Source organism: Strix aluco, chromosome Z (genome assembly GCF_031877795.1).
Source record: "Strix aluco isolate bStrAlu1 chromosome Z, bStrAlu1.hap1, whole genome shotgun sequence".
In the NCBI taxonomy this organism is placed as follows: domain Eukaryota; kingdom Metazoa; phylum Chordata; class Aves; order Strigiformes; family Strigidae; genus Strix; species Strix aluco.
In genome coordinates, this window is record NC_133971.1 from 35,817,512 (window position 1) to 35,833,096 (window position 15,585).

At 37.1% G+C, this 15,585-nt stretch overlaps 1 protein-coding gene across 2 annotated transcripts in view; it reads right to left on the reverse strand.

Annotated features, from left to right (window-relative positions):
* BNC2 (basonuclin zinc finger protein 2) overlaps window positions 1–15,585 on the reverse strand; it is a 233,101-nt gene that overhangs the window by 196,070 nt on the left and 21,446 nt on the right. Inside the window, exon 2 of one of the 2 annotated variants that reach the window (XM_074812595.1) lies at window positions 11,863–11,927. The exons of the other annotated variant lie outside the window; for it this stretch is intronic. Within the exon in view, the coding sequence (XP_074668696.1) occupies window positions 11,863–11,927 (65 nt within the window). The remainder of the gene's footprint in view (window positions 1–11,862; window positions 11,928–15,585) is intronic. 2 annotated transcript variants of the gene reach the window in all.

Sequence of the window (15,585 nt, forward strand, 5' to 3'; positions counted from 1 at the left end):
GTACAGGTTAGAAGACATGCCACCATTGTGGGAATGTCACTGTCACTGCGGAAATTTTTCTGTTGTTCCAAAGGGGCTTGAAGGCTGCTGGAAAGCACCCCTGAGACTCCTGGGGAAGCATCAGCATGTTCTGCAGTCCTACAGATGGTGCCAGGGGTCTGGATAGTAAGACTGAACTGAAAGTTCCGGAAAAGGCAGGAGGATAGTCTTAATTTAAATTATTTTTCCTATTTCATAGTGGCAATTTAGGTCCTTTTACTCTAACAATTTTTATTGTTTACCTAAAGCACGCTAGACTACAGGCTGATGCTTTTTGTTTTTTTCCCTCATTGGAAGTTTCTGCAGTGTCCCACTGGCACCAACAGAACTCTTGTCATGACAGACAGACATGCTTTCAGAAACACAGAGCAAATGCAAGCATGAATCAGCAGATGGTCCCCACACTTATGAAGCTATCACAAAAAGATTTTAAAAAAAAGCAGAAGGCAAAGCTTGCAGCGCTGGTTTCAGTTCTGACATTTAATATATTATAGTCAGAGAAGGCACCTGTGCAGATCAAGGAACTCAGGTACAATTACCTGTGGACCTTCAGGACTTTGGCAGAAATACCATTTCAGTCAGTAGTGTAATGACACTTTGCATATCCATACACTAATTACCAAGGAGAGATTCTGAATACAATATACAACGTTTTCATCACTAACAGAAAATTGCAACGTAAGATGCAGCCTGAAAGAAAAGAAAAATCCCAAGAAACAAAGCATGGAGGAAAAAAATGAATCTCTGATTCAAAATACAGCATAAGAAATGCACTGTTGAAGTACATACTTACGGCTGGTTCTAAGTTTGCAGCTATCCTTTATGTTGCTCTCATATAAAAAATTAAAATGTGTTTTCTCACCAACAATTTAAAGCACATTTCGTAAGAAAATTCAATAGATGATTACCCAGCTTCCTTCCTAGTGCAGCTCTCTAAGAAATGGGAAGAATATCAGTAAAATCCTAATATTAAATTAACAAGTTCTTTGGGACAGAATATAATAACATAGTCTTTGGAGCAAGATCAATGAATCAAGGTGGTTTTCTTTGTAGGTGAGGAATGGATTTCGTTGTGGAGAATGGAGGAGGAAAAGAGAGTGAATATGATTTGCTTCATGAGAAATAAGAACACTGCCAATACACACCTTTGTTACTGAGTATAGTCATTAATTTAAAAACCCTCCCCTCCCTGTTACACGAATTTTTCAAAGCCTCAAAAGAGAAGTATTTTAGTTTTGCTGTGCAATTAGATTGTGTCTAAAATCTTCATAATGTTCTTAGTCAAAGATTAATGGGACTTCCAGCAAAAGGCTGAGGAGATGATATACTATTGGATGAAACAGAAAGCAAAAAAATTCCCCAGCAAACAGCGCATCTAGCAGATCTCTGGTTTTTTGGAGGATGATGAAGAATCTTCAGAGTAGCTATAAGACTGGATTCATCTCCCCTTCCTATCTTTCTGTCATTATGAGTTCTACACATAAGCCCTGTCAATTCAAATTGCTTCCAAAGAAAAGTACTGGAACTGAAAGAGGCTAGAAATTTACACTTGTGATAGTATAATGTGGTGGCTCCCATGTCTGCATCAGTCAACTGAGTCTTCCCCAGTCTGTGGCAAGTACCAGTTGTCTGGCAGTCAAAAGGAAGACTAGCTAAACAAATAAACTATATACTAATACCCTAAGTTTTTTAACATGGTATTTAGTCCCTTAGATAATGCTAGACATGTAAAAGGGAGGAGTAGGCATTACTCTGTGAATCAGCACAACTGTTGGCACATTTTATTGTCCTTATCCCTGCTATCCCACCACAAATAACACTAATCAAGTGACAGCATTTATGCAGCACTTGCTACTGTGAAAAATCATCTCACATGCAAGATCAGGAACTAGATTAATTTCTTTCCTAACATTTTATCATCCTTCTTCAGTTTCCAAGTAAGGAGCAACCTGTTTGTTTGCTTCTCTCCCTTTGTTAAAGACAGCCTACTCCCCAGAGAACCTTTCTTACTTGATTTTAAACATGTTTTTACAGGCCTGTTAATAAAATGGGGGTGGGGTGCACGTAAAAAGTAGTGCCTGGAAGTGCCCTCAATACTTTGTCAGCTGTGGTGCCAAGGAAGTTCAGGCTTAGTCCACACCCAGAAGATGCAGGGGTGTGTGTTTCTGCCTTCCACTTCATATCCAAGTCTAACAAGGTAGAGAAGAAATCTGCTGAAAATATACTGCCCAAATGAAAGGGTATCACTAGGTCTGCCTATGGATCCACACTGTCCTGACTTATGTAGGTCTGAAAATCCTTGCTTAGGTTGACATTATGCGCTCACCTGAAGATACAAGAAAACAGCTAGAAACAGTCCAAAACCAATTAAACTTAATAATTCACTAGCAGAGTCTACATTTTGGAAACAAATCCACAAGACAAAAAAAGAAAATTTCCAAAATTATTATGGGACTTTTATCTTCACAAGTCTGAAAGTATCTGATCCCTGAAAATATTTTTTTTTTCTGAAAGAGTAAAGAACAAAAAGAGTGAAATGAAATTAAAGTGTACGTGCTTGCTTCAGTTTACTTTTTTTTTTTTTCTGGGCCTTACCACTGTCCAATTTTGCCACTAATTTTTGTGGGCACAGTCAGACAGTAAGTTGTCTCAAGTAATAAAGCTTACAAACTATCAACATTGCTACAAAGTCAACATGAAACAACAAATCATTTATGTACCTTTCTGTCAAAGTTTTCCTGTAGATACATGTACACATTGTTTCTTCTATTTCTCATTTTCCAGTCTTTCCCAATGCAGACTCCATAAATAAACCAAGCATATAACTCTAAGCACATGAAACATCGCTCCATGCTTTGCTTATTCATAGCTCAAATACCCAAATATTTTTTTTCAAATTTGACCTTGAAAGAACTTGCTAACAAAAACTGTTCAAAGCTATGGGGTTTTTTTTGAGCTACCTGCAAAATGAAATATTGCGTTTGTTTAAAACTCTAAAACAGCTGGGAAGATTTTGACCCAAGTATAAAAGTATATACTGAAATCCCACAAAACAAACCCCACATCTTTAATAGAAGAGTAAGCCTGAAAAAATTTATATGTAAAAGTCACTGATCTTTAATTTTTTTTTTTTTTTTAAATTCCGTATAGTTCTGACTGCCACGTGAGAGTATGGTATATAAAGACTGGACCTAAAGCCTTATGTAAAAAACTGTACAACTGGTAATAGCCAGTTCTGTATTTTCAAGACTTTTTTCTTTTCATTAAGTTTTCTTGTTGTGGTATGTATACCATGAACATGAGAGAGATACAAATTCATCCTTACATGATATCTCAAGATCTGTTAAGAAAGAATTCTCAAAATGACAATTTAAACTTTCTTAATATTGCAAATAAAGAACTTTCTAAAGAAAATAGATGTAAGTCATCACCTTTCGAGATTCGTCTTTATTAGGAAGCATGAAAATATATTAATCCATCTAAAAATGGATCCAGTTATAGTAGTCCAAAACCCTAATGTAGACATATTTAAACAAGTTCTACTCATGTTCACACAGATCTAGTTTTGAGTTCAGACACACTACTGAATTATGATTTAAAATATTGTTACACATCAGCTTAACCTTGATACCTAAATGCATGTGCATTTATCGCCCACTGTAAACTTGAGATAAAATGTGGATGATTAAAGTTGTGTGAAAGAGGTTTTTGCTCACACATTTTTACCTCACATTTGTTGTGGTAAGTGGATGGAGCTAATTACCATAGTTCAGCTGACTTACAAAACCAGCTCATATTCTGAGCCATCATTCATTGAATTACTGGTTTAGATGAACACAGTTATAGCAAAATTTAAACTGGTTTAAACAAGTCTACATTAGAGCTTCTAGTAGCATAATTAGATTAGTATATGCATGTATGTATATATAGATGAGTCTACAGATGTGTATATAGATGTGTGTATATATATGCATACATATGTGTATGTACATATATGCATGCACCTTAAAATAGATTCTTTTTTAATTTTTTTGGTGAAGACCGAACTACTGGAAGCATCGAAGTAAAATACAGTGTTAGTTTCTGCTTTATATTTGCAAACCAAAATATAAAAGCCTAAAGTCAGCATATTCCAAGGTATCAAAAGGCAAAAAAATTAATGTTAAATGTATTATTATTAATCTCTTAATCTTCACACCAGCCTCACTATTTTGTGAAATCTAAAACATGCTTAGCAATTAATGCGTAGCAGTCTGAAATTCCCAGCCATGGTGTAGCGCACATTATTCTCTTTTCAACGTAACAGTAAAACCAAAATGGTTCTCTACAATTTTGCAACTTGAGAAAAGTGACTGCAAAATGTATGAAATGCTAATTCTGATTTGAGTGGAAAAGTCAAGAGTTAGTATTACTTCCACATCCCTACGCATACATTCCTATGCATCTTCTGATTTGAAAATAATTAAATAACTTTGTTTTATTTTGACATCAGACTTGTAGCTAGCAAGTAAAATAAGACCTTCTGTCAAATTACCTCTTTACAGAATGATATGTGAAATCTATTTGTAGGATATTTCCAAAGTTTTCTTCATCCCAGTTTTTAGGAAAGAATTATAATTTACTGCAATTGACTTGGGAAATTATTTTTAACAGTTACAAATAGTAGAATAAATAAATACTTACATACATTATATGAGCATATATCACTGGCCATTTATCTTTGATAACCGTCATTTTTAAATTTTCATTTGCAGATCCTCACAAGTAAACTCTTAACAGTTGTACCCAACATAGTTCAAAATAGGTAATACATCCTTAAAGTGCATATTGTTTGGAATTTATGGAAGGTGTTAATGAGAGTTCCTGAAATTTGAAGTAATGATTACATTTATAAATCATTTATGGCCGACTGCTTGTTGAATTTATGACCCGCCATAAGCCTTGTCAATTTAACTGTTTAAAAACACCACCACCAAACCATCATAAATGGGAACTAATCACATTAAAATCTTGTTTATCTGACAAAATTATCTCTTTTTATGCAAGCAAAAGAAATAAAGCATGCAGCCAAACACAGATGTCCTAACAGTTCTTATGAAATAGATAACACAGGATATAGTTTATTATGGGTTGTTCAGGGATTTATTTTCTTTCCTAGTGTGACATTCTTTAAAGCGAAGATGTCATATATAACTAGATTTCCTGGAGATATGTGGACAAATAAGAAATTATAGTGTGCACATCTGCTTTATAATGTAAAAGATTTCAACCAAATCAAGTATCTCTCTTTGCTGCTAAGGTATACTAACACTAATTTTTAATTGCAGAATTCAGAAAGAGTAAATTGTATGAATCAGTAAAAAATTACATATGTAAATGTACTCACATATGTACAGACAGGCTATGTACATACTTACATAAGATGGAAGAAGTTCCTCTTCTCTTTTTTTATAAAATTTTATCTTATTTTAAGTACAGTGGGGTTACTTTCTCTACTTTCCATGCTAATGTGGCAGTATTAAGTTTTTATGAACTCTTGCAGATACAAATTCTTGCATGTAATGTTACCTTATCATTCAGAAATCAAAAATATTTGGCCATGTATTAACATGGCCAAATGAGCCCTTGCAAGAAACCAAACTGTCTAGTAGTAAGAATGCTAACAACATGAGCAACAATGAACTTAAGTTTGTACATAACCTTTGAAGTGACACAGTTGTTGCAAAAGACTGTTTGCAAAAAACTAAATCTGCTCTATGATCATTTCTCACTTGCAAAACCAAAAACGTGTCACATCATTCTTTAGTGTCATGTATTCTGTAAACACAAATATCTGTGCTTACATGCATACAGCAACATTTTTGCACTCAGACCTAGATGTTTAAATAAAGATGTAATACATAAAGATCTAGAGCATTTTGTCCCATGAGGAATCAGACCAGTCTTAACTCACATGCTTGCTGTTTCTTTGACTTCAGTGACTTTACAAGAGTACATGCATGAATCATGAGTTAGTGTGTGTGTGCATACACGTGTGAACAGCACACAAATTCCATGACAAACTTGCCCAAACACAGGTGCTTATGTTTTTGTGAAAACAGTCTGATTTTTAGAGATCCAGACTACCCACAAATGTCACTTAGGTCCCCATTAGACTTCCATATACATATCCACGCAGATTATTTTCACACTAGTCACCAGCAACATGTACATACAAATAATTATAGTATAACATCTAATGTAATTTTAAACTACAAAGAGTTCTGAACTGAAGACTTCACAGTAATTTATGAAAAAAACCCCACTCAAAAATCACATACAGCACTTGACTGGAATAGCTTGAGCCCATATAAAAACACAGAGAAACTGAAAAAATCTAGTATGATTCAAAACAAAGTTTCTTTCCAAGGACTGTATCTGCATGGCTGTTGTTCCAAACTCCCTATTCTTGATCTACTAAAGAATCATGTTTAAACTTTGCTAGAAGTCATCACCTACAACTAACGCAAATTGTATGGATAAGTTTATTTCCTTAAAGAACTAAAATCTCGCTAACGTGCAGCATTGTTACATTTAATTATTTTGTCCTTTCGCAGTCTAAAATTAAATCCTCCTGAGTCATGTCAACCACTAATACAAAGAGTTGTTTAAAAAATGTAAAAAGGAATGAGGGAGTAGTAATGGTAACATACAGTACCATGAGCTGCTTTGGACTCCCAGTCAGTGGTGTACAGTTAACAGATCACTCCTGGCCTTCGCAGACAGGGGAAAAAAACCAACCTCCCCTCACTGGGCTCTCGGCTGGGGTGTCAGAGCAGGAGGAGGCCGGGGGAGAGGTTTGGCAGTTTACAGGAGAAGGCAACCCGGCTCCCTCCCGGTGCATTCCTTCCCCTCTATCGCCCAACCTCTTTGCATGTGTCTTGTCATATTTACTTCAGCTGCTAATTGTCTGGACTGTGAGATTTTAAACAGCCACAGCTTAGGAAAAGTGAAACCTGTCTAAGTGACTATCACAGCCCATCAGCTTCGTGCTGCCGGGTAAAATTTTCCAGGGGAAGTGCTCTTCTGATAGTTCCCAAGTCTCTAAGTCACCCTCCCTCCCCCTTTCCCCACCACACACACTCCCCTTGAGGCCTGAATGCACTTGTGGCAATAAAACATTCATGCGACTTGGAATTTTAACACAATGCCATTTCCCTAGTTTAACCTGAAAGGAATGCACTAGTCACAACAGACTACATCATCCTGCCATTAAGCCCTGCCAAGGAACCGCTTTTTTGGCTGTGCTGGGCCAGCTCTGACGGGAAAGAAGTACACAGACCCACACACAGAGCACAGAGGGGCCACCTCTGCTTCCTCAGCCTTATCCAGCAACACCCTGCTCTTAACCATGACCCCTGGCCTGTTTCAGCACTGTGACAGCCCTGTGATGCATGTGTCACTTCAGGACTTCTGCAGAGTCACAACACTGAGCAGGCAACTCCAGCATTTCACTGACTTGCTGCTCTGTCTCAACAGGCACTTGATCATCTGCCAGAGGGTGTTGTTTTTTTTTTTTTTTTACATTTTCCAGCGTTTTTTTTAAACATATACACTATTGTTACTGCTGAATGTTCTCTGTCTAAACCCAAAGACCTTTCCTCCACCTATAAACCCTCCCCGCATCCAAACAAAAAAAAGGAAAAAAAAAACCAAACCCAACCTTTCCAATTGCCTGTGGTAATTAGGTTATGATCACTGACAGAACAGTTTGCTTAGGGGACTAGTTACCAAAGCTACCAGCACTTTGGTATTCTAGTGGCATTTTAATTTTTCTGTAATTAAAGAAAAGGGGAAGAAAAAGCAGAAGTATTTCCTTGATGATTTACAAAGAATGCTGATGGGAAAAAGAAAACATCAAGTGTCTCATTTGCCCTCTGTTAACCCATTTGTGTAATGACGATTGCTGCAAATAGAAATTGGAAGTGTAGAGTAGTGGAACGATGTACAAGGAGTGTTTACCTGTCATTTTGATTTTTGAAACTATGAGATTTCTAAGACCTGAATTTACTTACTTTGTCTTGTTCTGAGTGATAGGCAGCACAGCCAATTTCACCAAAAAGAATTTTAGTGCTCCTTGCTCTTCTTCACTATTCACTTTAATTCTTCTGCAGCTGAATGATCTTTGATTTAAGTGAACAGAATGCACTGAATAAACAGGCAAGGAAACATTTTCAAAAACCTGGAAATATACCCTCAGCTATGAACCGATACCAACTGTCCTTCTGTCCTTGTTCTGTCCCTTATGCAGGTCATTACAGATGTCTGTAAACCAAATTAGGAGCTAAAAGCACTCCTCGTTCTGCAGAACACAACATTGATTGTAACTCATGAGACTTGACTAGCACTCCCTTGTGACTGATTATCATGTTATCATAATTATTGACATGCCATTGTGGTTCCACAGATGCTTCACAGAAAGACCCAAGAGCACAGGTCCCTCTGCCCAAGGAGTTTACAAAGGGAATGAGACACTACCACATGAGCAAAAATATAGGGTGCAAACAGAAGACGAGAAGAAAGAGCCTACCATATCTGAAAGCCCAGGATATGTGCTTTAGTTAGCATCTTGACTAACATCTGGAACCGTATCTCCACATGTAATCACTCAGAGGTCAAGGGGAAATAAGCACAGGTTAGAAAGATATTCCATCAATACACAACAACATCCAAGTGATGTATTTCAAAATGCACAATAGATTAACAGATCTGTTTGATAAAGAATGCCTTGTGTCATTGGCATTGAAAATAATTTTTCTGTGATTTTTCCATTGAGAATCACGTTTCCAGAATGCAAAAGAAAGCAGCAGTTCCTCTGGAATCCAGGTTTGTCTGACTAGTGCATATGTTTTCAGGAAATACAAGCTGGATTCTCTGTTTTCTAGAACATCAGAGATTTTACAAATGCCAAAGCAGCCACAGGGAACAGTGGTTAGTATCACATACTTCAGAAAAAGAAATCCAATGTTGGACAAATATGGGCTAGACTGCCCACAGAACAGACGTTTTATAATCTCCACCCTGTTACGGAATAGTTTACGGCATGATGTGAAGATGTAGATAATTTGGGGGGAAAAGCTGCAGTTTTGCAAATGATGTTCTGGTGTCCACACAATTCCCTTCTGGTTATAGCAAATAATCTTAACTTTTCATTTAAACTACAATTAGTTTAACTAACTTGTGTTAGGTGATAAGGAAGGAAAAGGAATGCTTCTCTACACATACAAAATATTTTTCAATATGCAGAGTCAAGTTTGCTTTATGTCTACCATGAATATGTAACACAGCAGTGTAAATGTTCAGCATGAAGAAGTGCTTTTGGAGCAAAGACAAAAATTAAGTAGGCATATATGCAATCAAAGTTGTTCCACTGCTGAAGGCAAACAATACTTTAAATTTAGTCTATGCATGATAATATACTCATGCAACACAAAGCTCCCAGAAACTGCTTTTCTCTTCTGAAAAAATCTGACCTTGTTGCTAGAAATCCACAGTCATTCTTTTAAATGTACACTCTCGCATTTCAGAAAATTTTCAGCATCTAAATGACCCAAATCCATGAATTGTGAAAGAATTGCCATCTTTTTTAAAAAGCCTACTCTTTTTAAAAGGCCTACAAAAGTGTGAATGGATTCAGCATCTATATACAAGGCTGTAGAGTTTACAAACCTATGCCTGCAACCTCAAATATAACCTATCCTTATAACTACTTCTTTTCATTTAACAGGGTTTCTTCTCATTCAGTTCTTCTGATAAGGAGCAGCTAGTAATTTCTACTAAATCCTGCTTTATACAACTCTGTTGAGTCTTTCCTAATGGTCTTCCACCTAAACAAAAAATTCCTAATCTCCCTTCTGTCAAAATATATCTATTAACAGTTCACCACAGCAAACTAGTCAAGTAGGGCTGCCTTACTGTATCATAACCATTCAAAAAAGGGAGGATAAGGTGTAGATAGTTGTTTGTATTTACCTCTGCTTTATATAGCTCTGTGGTATCATATCCACTCAAAAAAGCAAGAAAACAACCAATGCTTACAGTATACTTTGGAGTAAAATTTACTTGAGAGGTGGCAGAGTTTAGCTTCCTCTTGTGACAAAATTGTCTTTGTCACAGGGTTGAAATACATACCCAGATAACCTAGAGTACCAGTACAGCACTTTTTTTTGGGTTTGTTTTATGGATGCCTAAGAATTTTCTTATGGTGAAATGGGCATCTTTACAAAACAGATACAGACTGCTCTCTAGGATATATGATCTTCTTCTCTTAATTATCTTTTACGGACAGCTTAGACACAAATCTCAAGGAGCATGTAGACTACAGATGGAGATAACACAGCTATACTGCAGAGGGATCAAGAGGTCTTTCAGGGCGGCAGGATTGAAGAATATAATTTAATTCTGACCAAAGGTGCAACAATGGTCTGCTTGGGGCTATTGAAGCAAGGACTTTTTTTTTTGCTACCAGCAGCACTATCGTCACTGCAACAAAAATTAGGAAACAGGCACACAGCACAAGCTGATGGGTCTCTAGGGCATAGCTGAGAACATCTATCAATGGTGATATACCTTGGAGTTCCAGTTGTATTTTCTTGCCTTCACTTCACATGAATGCTCTCATGGACTGACTTCAATACAACTTAAACATCATTGCAGAATTAGTTGACTTTTCTATCTTAAGAGTGGTCTGTTGTCTGTCCCTTGACCTACACACCATTAAGTAATATAAGCAAGTGCCAAGAGTCTACTAGGCTACCAAGGCAAAACCGAATGCCTAGAAAGCCACTAAATGAGGTACCATATCTATTATCTTTTTAAGGTCCTCAGAATTCATAAGGAGTTAAAATTAACGTGATGCAGGTTAAGAAGAAAATCCTTGGTTCTTCACTGCTCTACCTATTTCTGACAGCTGACAAAGTGTCCATCTGTAAAAGATGAAGGATCCCCACTCAAGCTCATCTCTGTAGAAAAACCATCAATGATATCCATTGTGTACATACTTCTTCAGCATACAAGGCACCTTACCACTTCCTAAATGTATCACAGAAGGCTTGGTTCAAGATGTTCCAAATAATCCTCAGTACTAAACACTTTCAATGAGAAAGAAAACACTCTGCAATCCTGCTGCATTCTTTAAGCTTGGGTCAGGAACAGTGGCCTTGCATGTTATAAACTACATTTTCTTTAAGCTAATCAGTCAATCCTTGGATGACAGAATGCATGAAGGAAGCAAGCAGGTTCTAAATGTCTAGAAATTTCTGTGCTCCATTAACCTTTAATCTGTTGACAGGGTAGAAAGGAGACAGTAGAACATCAGAAAATCAACCCTGTCAATCAGAATTCTGCCCATATAGAACATGTTGGGAAGCAGAGCTATACAGAAAAAAAATACTTCAGTTCACCATTTCTCTGAGGGAGGATGCCCGGAGTATTGGGGGTTTGGCACAAAACCAGAGAGGTCAAGATAGTAGTCTAAAGAAAGAGAATGGACTCTTTAGAGCTGAAAAGCCAAGAATCAATATTAGTTAGTATCTCTGAGCAATATAAATAATATTAATTCCTTGATGGAGGATGGACATTTAGCACCAGCAAAAGCCCAGTGGAAGTTGCAAGAGAATTAACATCTGGGTGCCTGTCTGACTCCTCCTCCACAACAGTAAAAATCTTTTCCTTTTTAGGATTTGGAATCAATGCTGGGGATACTGCCAGAGGAGACAGCTGCGAAGACCTGAGAAGGCAGTGAGTGAGTGAATTCACATCTTCAGTTAAAAGTCTTCTGGCTGCTTGTTCAGGTTCTTGTATCTCTGGAGAAGCATCTGAAATGACAGTCCTCCACTGAGTTGATGGGGCTTGGATGCTGAGGGTATCAAACTAGTACAACCCTTCAGTTCCTCCTCCTCCAAAGAGCTGGAATGAACTGGTTATATGGTTGCCAGGGGCTGGCTCAGGGGTATCCCATACCACCATCTGCAGGGAAACTTTCCCAACAGGTTGAATACAGACTTCTTCCCAGTCAGAACTAGTGGAAACATGTGCACCTTCATGCAAAAGCATAATTCTGGGAGAAACTCACCTTTACTTGACATGGTAGCAAATGGCTGCCTGCACTGGGTAGGGAAATTGCACACAGAAAGAAAGGCCGCTATATGAACTCTGCTATTTCCATCAACTACTTTTTGGCTCACAGACAGAGATCCACATAGTGCGTTCAGGGAATTAGGCAGTTCATACAAAAGACTCTTTATTTGAAGCCTGGCCACCAGTGCTCCTTTCATTTGCCCTTCCATCATGGCACTAAAATAAGGTCTAGAAAATTCTCTCCCAAAGCTTCATCAATACTTGTAGGACAATCACAAAATAATCATAGGCAGGCCTTCATTTATTTCAAATCACTAAGGGTTGTGCAACTGGATCATGACCTGACATTACTGACAGTCATTTCAGTAAGCAGGAGAAGAATCATTGTTACCAAAATGAGGTTTGCAGAGTGCAATGGCTAAAATGTAGAGAACGCTTTGACAAAGGATCTGCAGTGTAACCTGTCATTCATGTTTTTTTTTTACTGAGCAACCATAGTTATGAACTAATGTCTACAAATTGTTCCTCATACTGGGAACTCACAGTGCTTCTGGCATCTTTGGCAAAAAACAGTGCACAAAAATATGAAATAACAGAAGAATTTAATCGTGGAACACTAGCAATACCTCATATTAAATTCTCTACTGAGACAATTCAGTCCCTGTGGTTAGAAACAGGAGTGGCATTTAGAAATTCAGTTTCTGCTTTGCCACAGTACTCAAGGTATTAACTTAATTCTCTGTTTGGGTGCCAGCTTCCACAAGAAATGAAGTCCTATTCCACAGAACTTATGTAACACAATTTCTTTCTCTTTAAGTGCTTTCAGATCATTTGAAAATGGGGAAGAAGAGATTCATGATGGGTTTCTTTTTTACAGTCACACATGTGCTTAAAATTTCTTTGGTGGAATATATATATGAATGAACCTCCAGTCAAAGGCATCTCTCTGACTCACTCTACATAAGTCCAACTTCTAATGTTTCTCTCATAAAAATAAAAAAAGTCTTTATTATAAACTGCAAATTTTTTTTTATTATAAGGAATGACCACTCCAGTCAAATTTATTGTCAGATTAGCTATGGTGATAGTCCATTCTTCACATTTTATTGTTCCTTTATTGTGTTTTAGTTAAATTCTGAAGTCTGTAGGGACAAGACTATGTTGATTTCTGTATGACAACAGAAGATCATCAGGCGAGGCTTCAATTCAACCAGTGCAAGGAATAACCCTAGTGAAGATACAGAACCTCAGTCAGGATATTGCTTCACAGCCTCATGAAAGAGCCTGCTTAAAATCTGTGGCCGCTACAAATGTCAAATATCTCTACTTTTTTTCTACAGCAAGATGGCACAGGGACTTCTAGCAGCTTTAATATAATTCATGATATTAGATATTTCTGATAGTAAAGAATAGGTGTTACAGATCTGAACTGAATTTGGGACAAGGAAGGAGAGACCTCTCTCTTTTAACTGTTGGTATCAGTATTGTGAGTAGCTTTGTTTCTATCTGGTCACCTCTTCCATTAGTCCTTCTGCAGATCCTTGCTATTATTTCACCTTTTCCTCAAAGAGGGTCCAGAAGCTTCTGTCAAAACCACCACAAATTATGCCTCAGCTGACACTAGATGCTCTGAGGGCATTTATGCAGCATTCGTTTCTACTAGGCCCCTAAGCTGAGTGTATCACCTGCATGATTAAACCAGTCTCCAATGGTTCAGAGCCCCTTTTTGCCTAAAATAAGAGAAATATATCCATCTGCATACACCATGTATCAGATGCACTTCAGCATGGCATCTCATGTTTATGCAATATTAACACAGCACAGCACACTTTTTTTGTCCTCTGCATGCTGCACAAAGTTACAGTGGCAACACTCTCTGAAGAAAGCAACGTATTATTGTGAAAACATAGGAAGACCTCCTATCTTCCATTTCTGCTCTTCATCTCATTGGTGGTTTCAATTAGTCTTGACAGCCCAGTTAAAAGACAAAAGTTGTTTAATCACCTCAACTCTATGAAGCCATAATTATAAAACTGTTCTCTACTAAAAAATATCTCTATAGAATTAGGACCGATTACTTATCCAGGACATTATGTTAATTTTAGCTTGTTGAATTTAAGTTTTCAATGTAAGCATCTCAAGGCAAAGAACTCTTTTTACTTTATCCTTGAAAACTGATACAAATTTGGCAAATAGCAAATACTCTAGTTCTACTTTGTTGGAAGTCTAATGGATGCATAACCTTTGAAAAGATGAAATGTAAATTAGGCAAGGAATCTAATCCATGCTTTCATGCAGACAAAATGTCTCATTGTGTTAATAGCAACTAAGATTTTCAAAATATGGCCCCTAATTAGTACTAAATATTATGCAATTATTACAAGATTATGCTACTAGCTCTACACAAAATAGGCGACCAATCTGGATCTTACTCATTTTATCTGGGATTTTGAGCCCTGATCACATTCTGTTTCTGATGCCTAGAAAACTGGATCACTTAATACACCTGCAAGAAGAGGTTTCCCAGAAGCACTGTATCCCAAACAACAGAATTTTTCGTGTTATAAAAGATAGAAAGGAAATTTCTGTTGATTATTCCTGAAATTTCCATTATCAGAAGCATAGCACGGGAAAAAAATTACCTTAAACTCTCACAGCAAACAATGGTAATAAAAAGATAATCAAAATAGTGCCGGAATAATGAATGTGCAGTATAAAAGAATGTCATTTCACTACTCAACACTAGCTCTAGAAATCTGGTTCCTCTATGCCAAGGAACCACAGATAAAAATATGACCATTTTATTAGCCATCTTAAATGAAATGTAATGTTAATTTCATGTACATAATCTTCATTACTGCAATACATGTATTACTAGTGTAATTTAGTCAATTAAGGCATAGCTACAAATCTGTCAGCTGCCACCATGAGAAATATAAAGTACGAGGTTGCACTGAAAACATTAAAAGTGAATAGTAAGATAGCAGTAATAGGGATGGACTGAGAGAGGAAAGAAACGGTGGGAAGAAGAAAGTCTTAAAACCAGCTAATTACAATCAGAATAAAAACCCACAGTTATAAATAGCATATTTCAACACAGACATGTAAGCACAAACTATCTTTAGATCTGTGCAGACATTCGTTAATGAACAACCAAAGTACTCGAGACTCTAAAATTCAGACCTAAGATACGCAGTTTAATATTGCACTTTAACAGCATTTCTGACTTGACATATATTCCTTCTATTTCTTCTCTCTTTCCCCTTTGACTCAGCTGCTGTACAGAAGACCTCAGCACAAAGCAAATTAAATAAAAGAACAATGTGTAACTTCACTAGAGAATGAGGCTGGTAAACGCAGCCATTCATCCTTGCAGCCCATCACCTTCTTCCCTCCGCCCCCTGCTTATTCCTTCCCCAGTCCAACCAA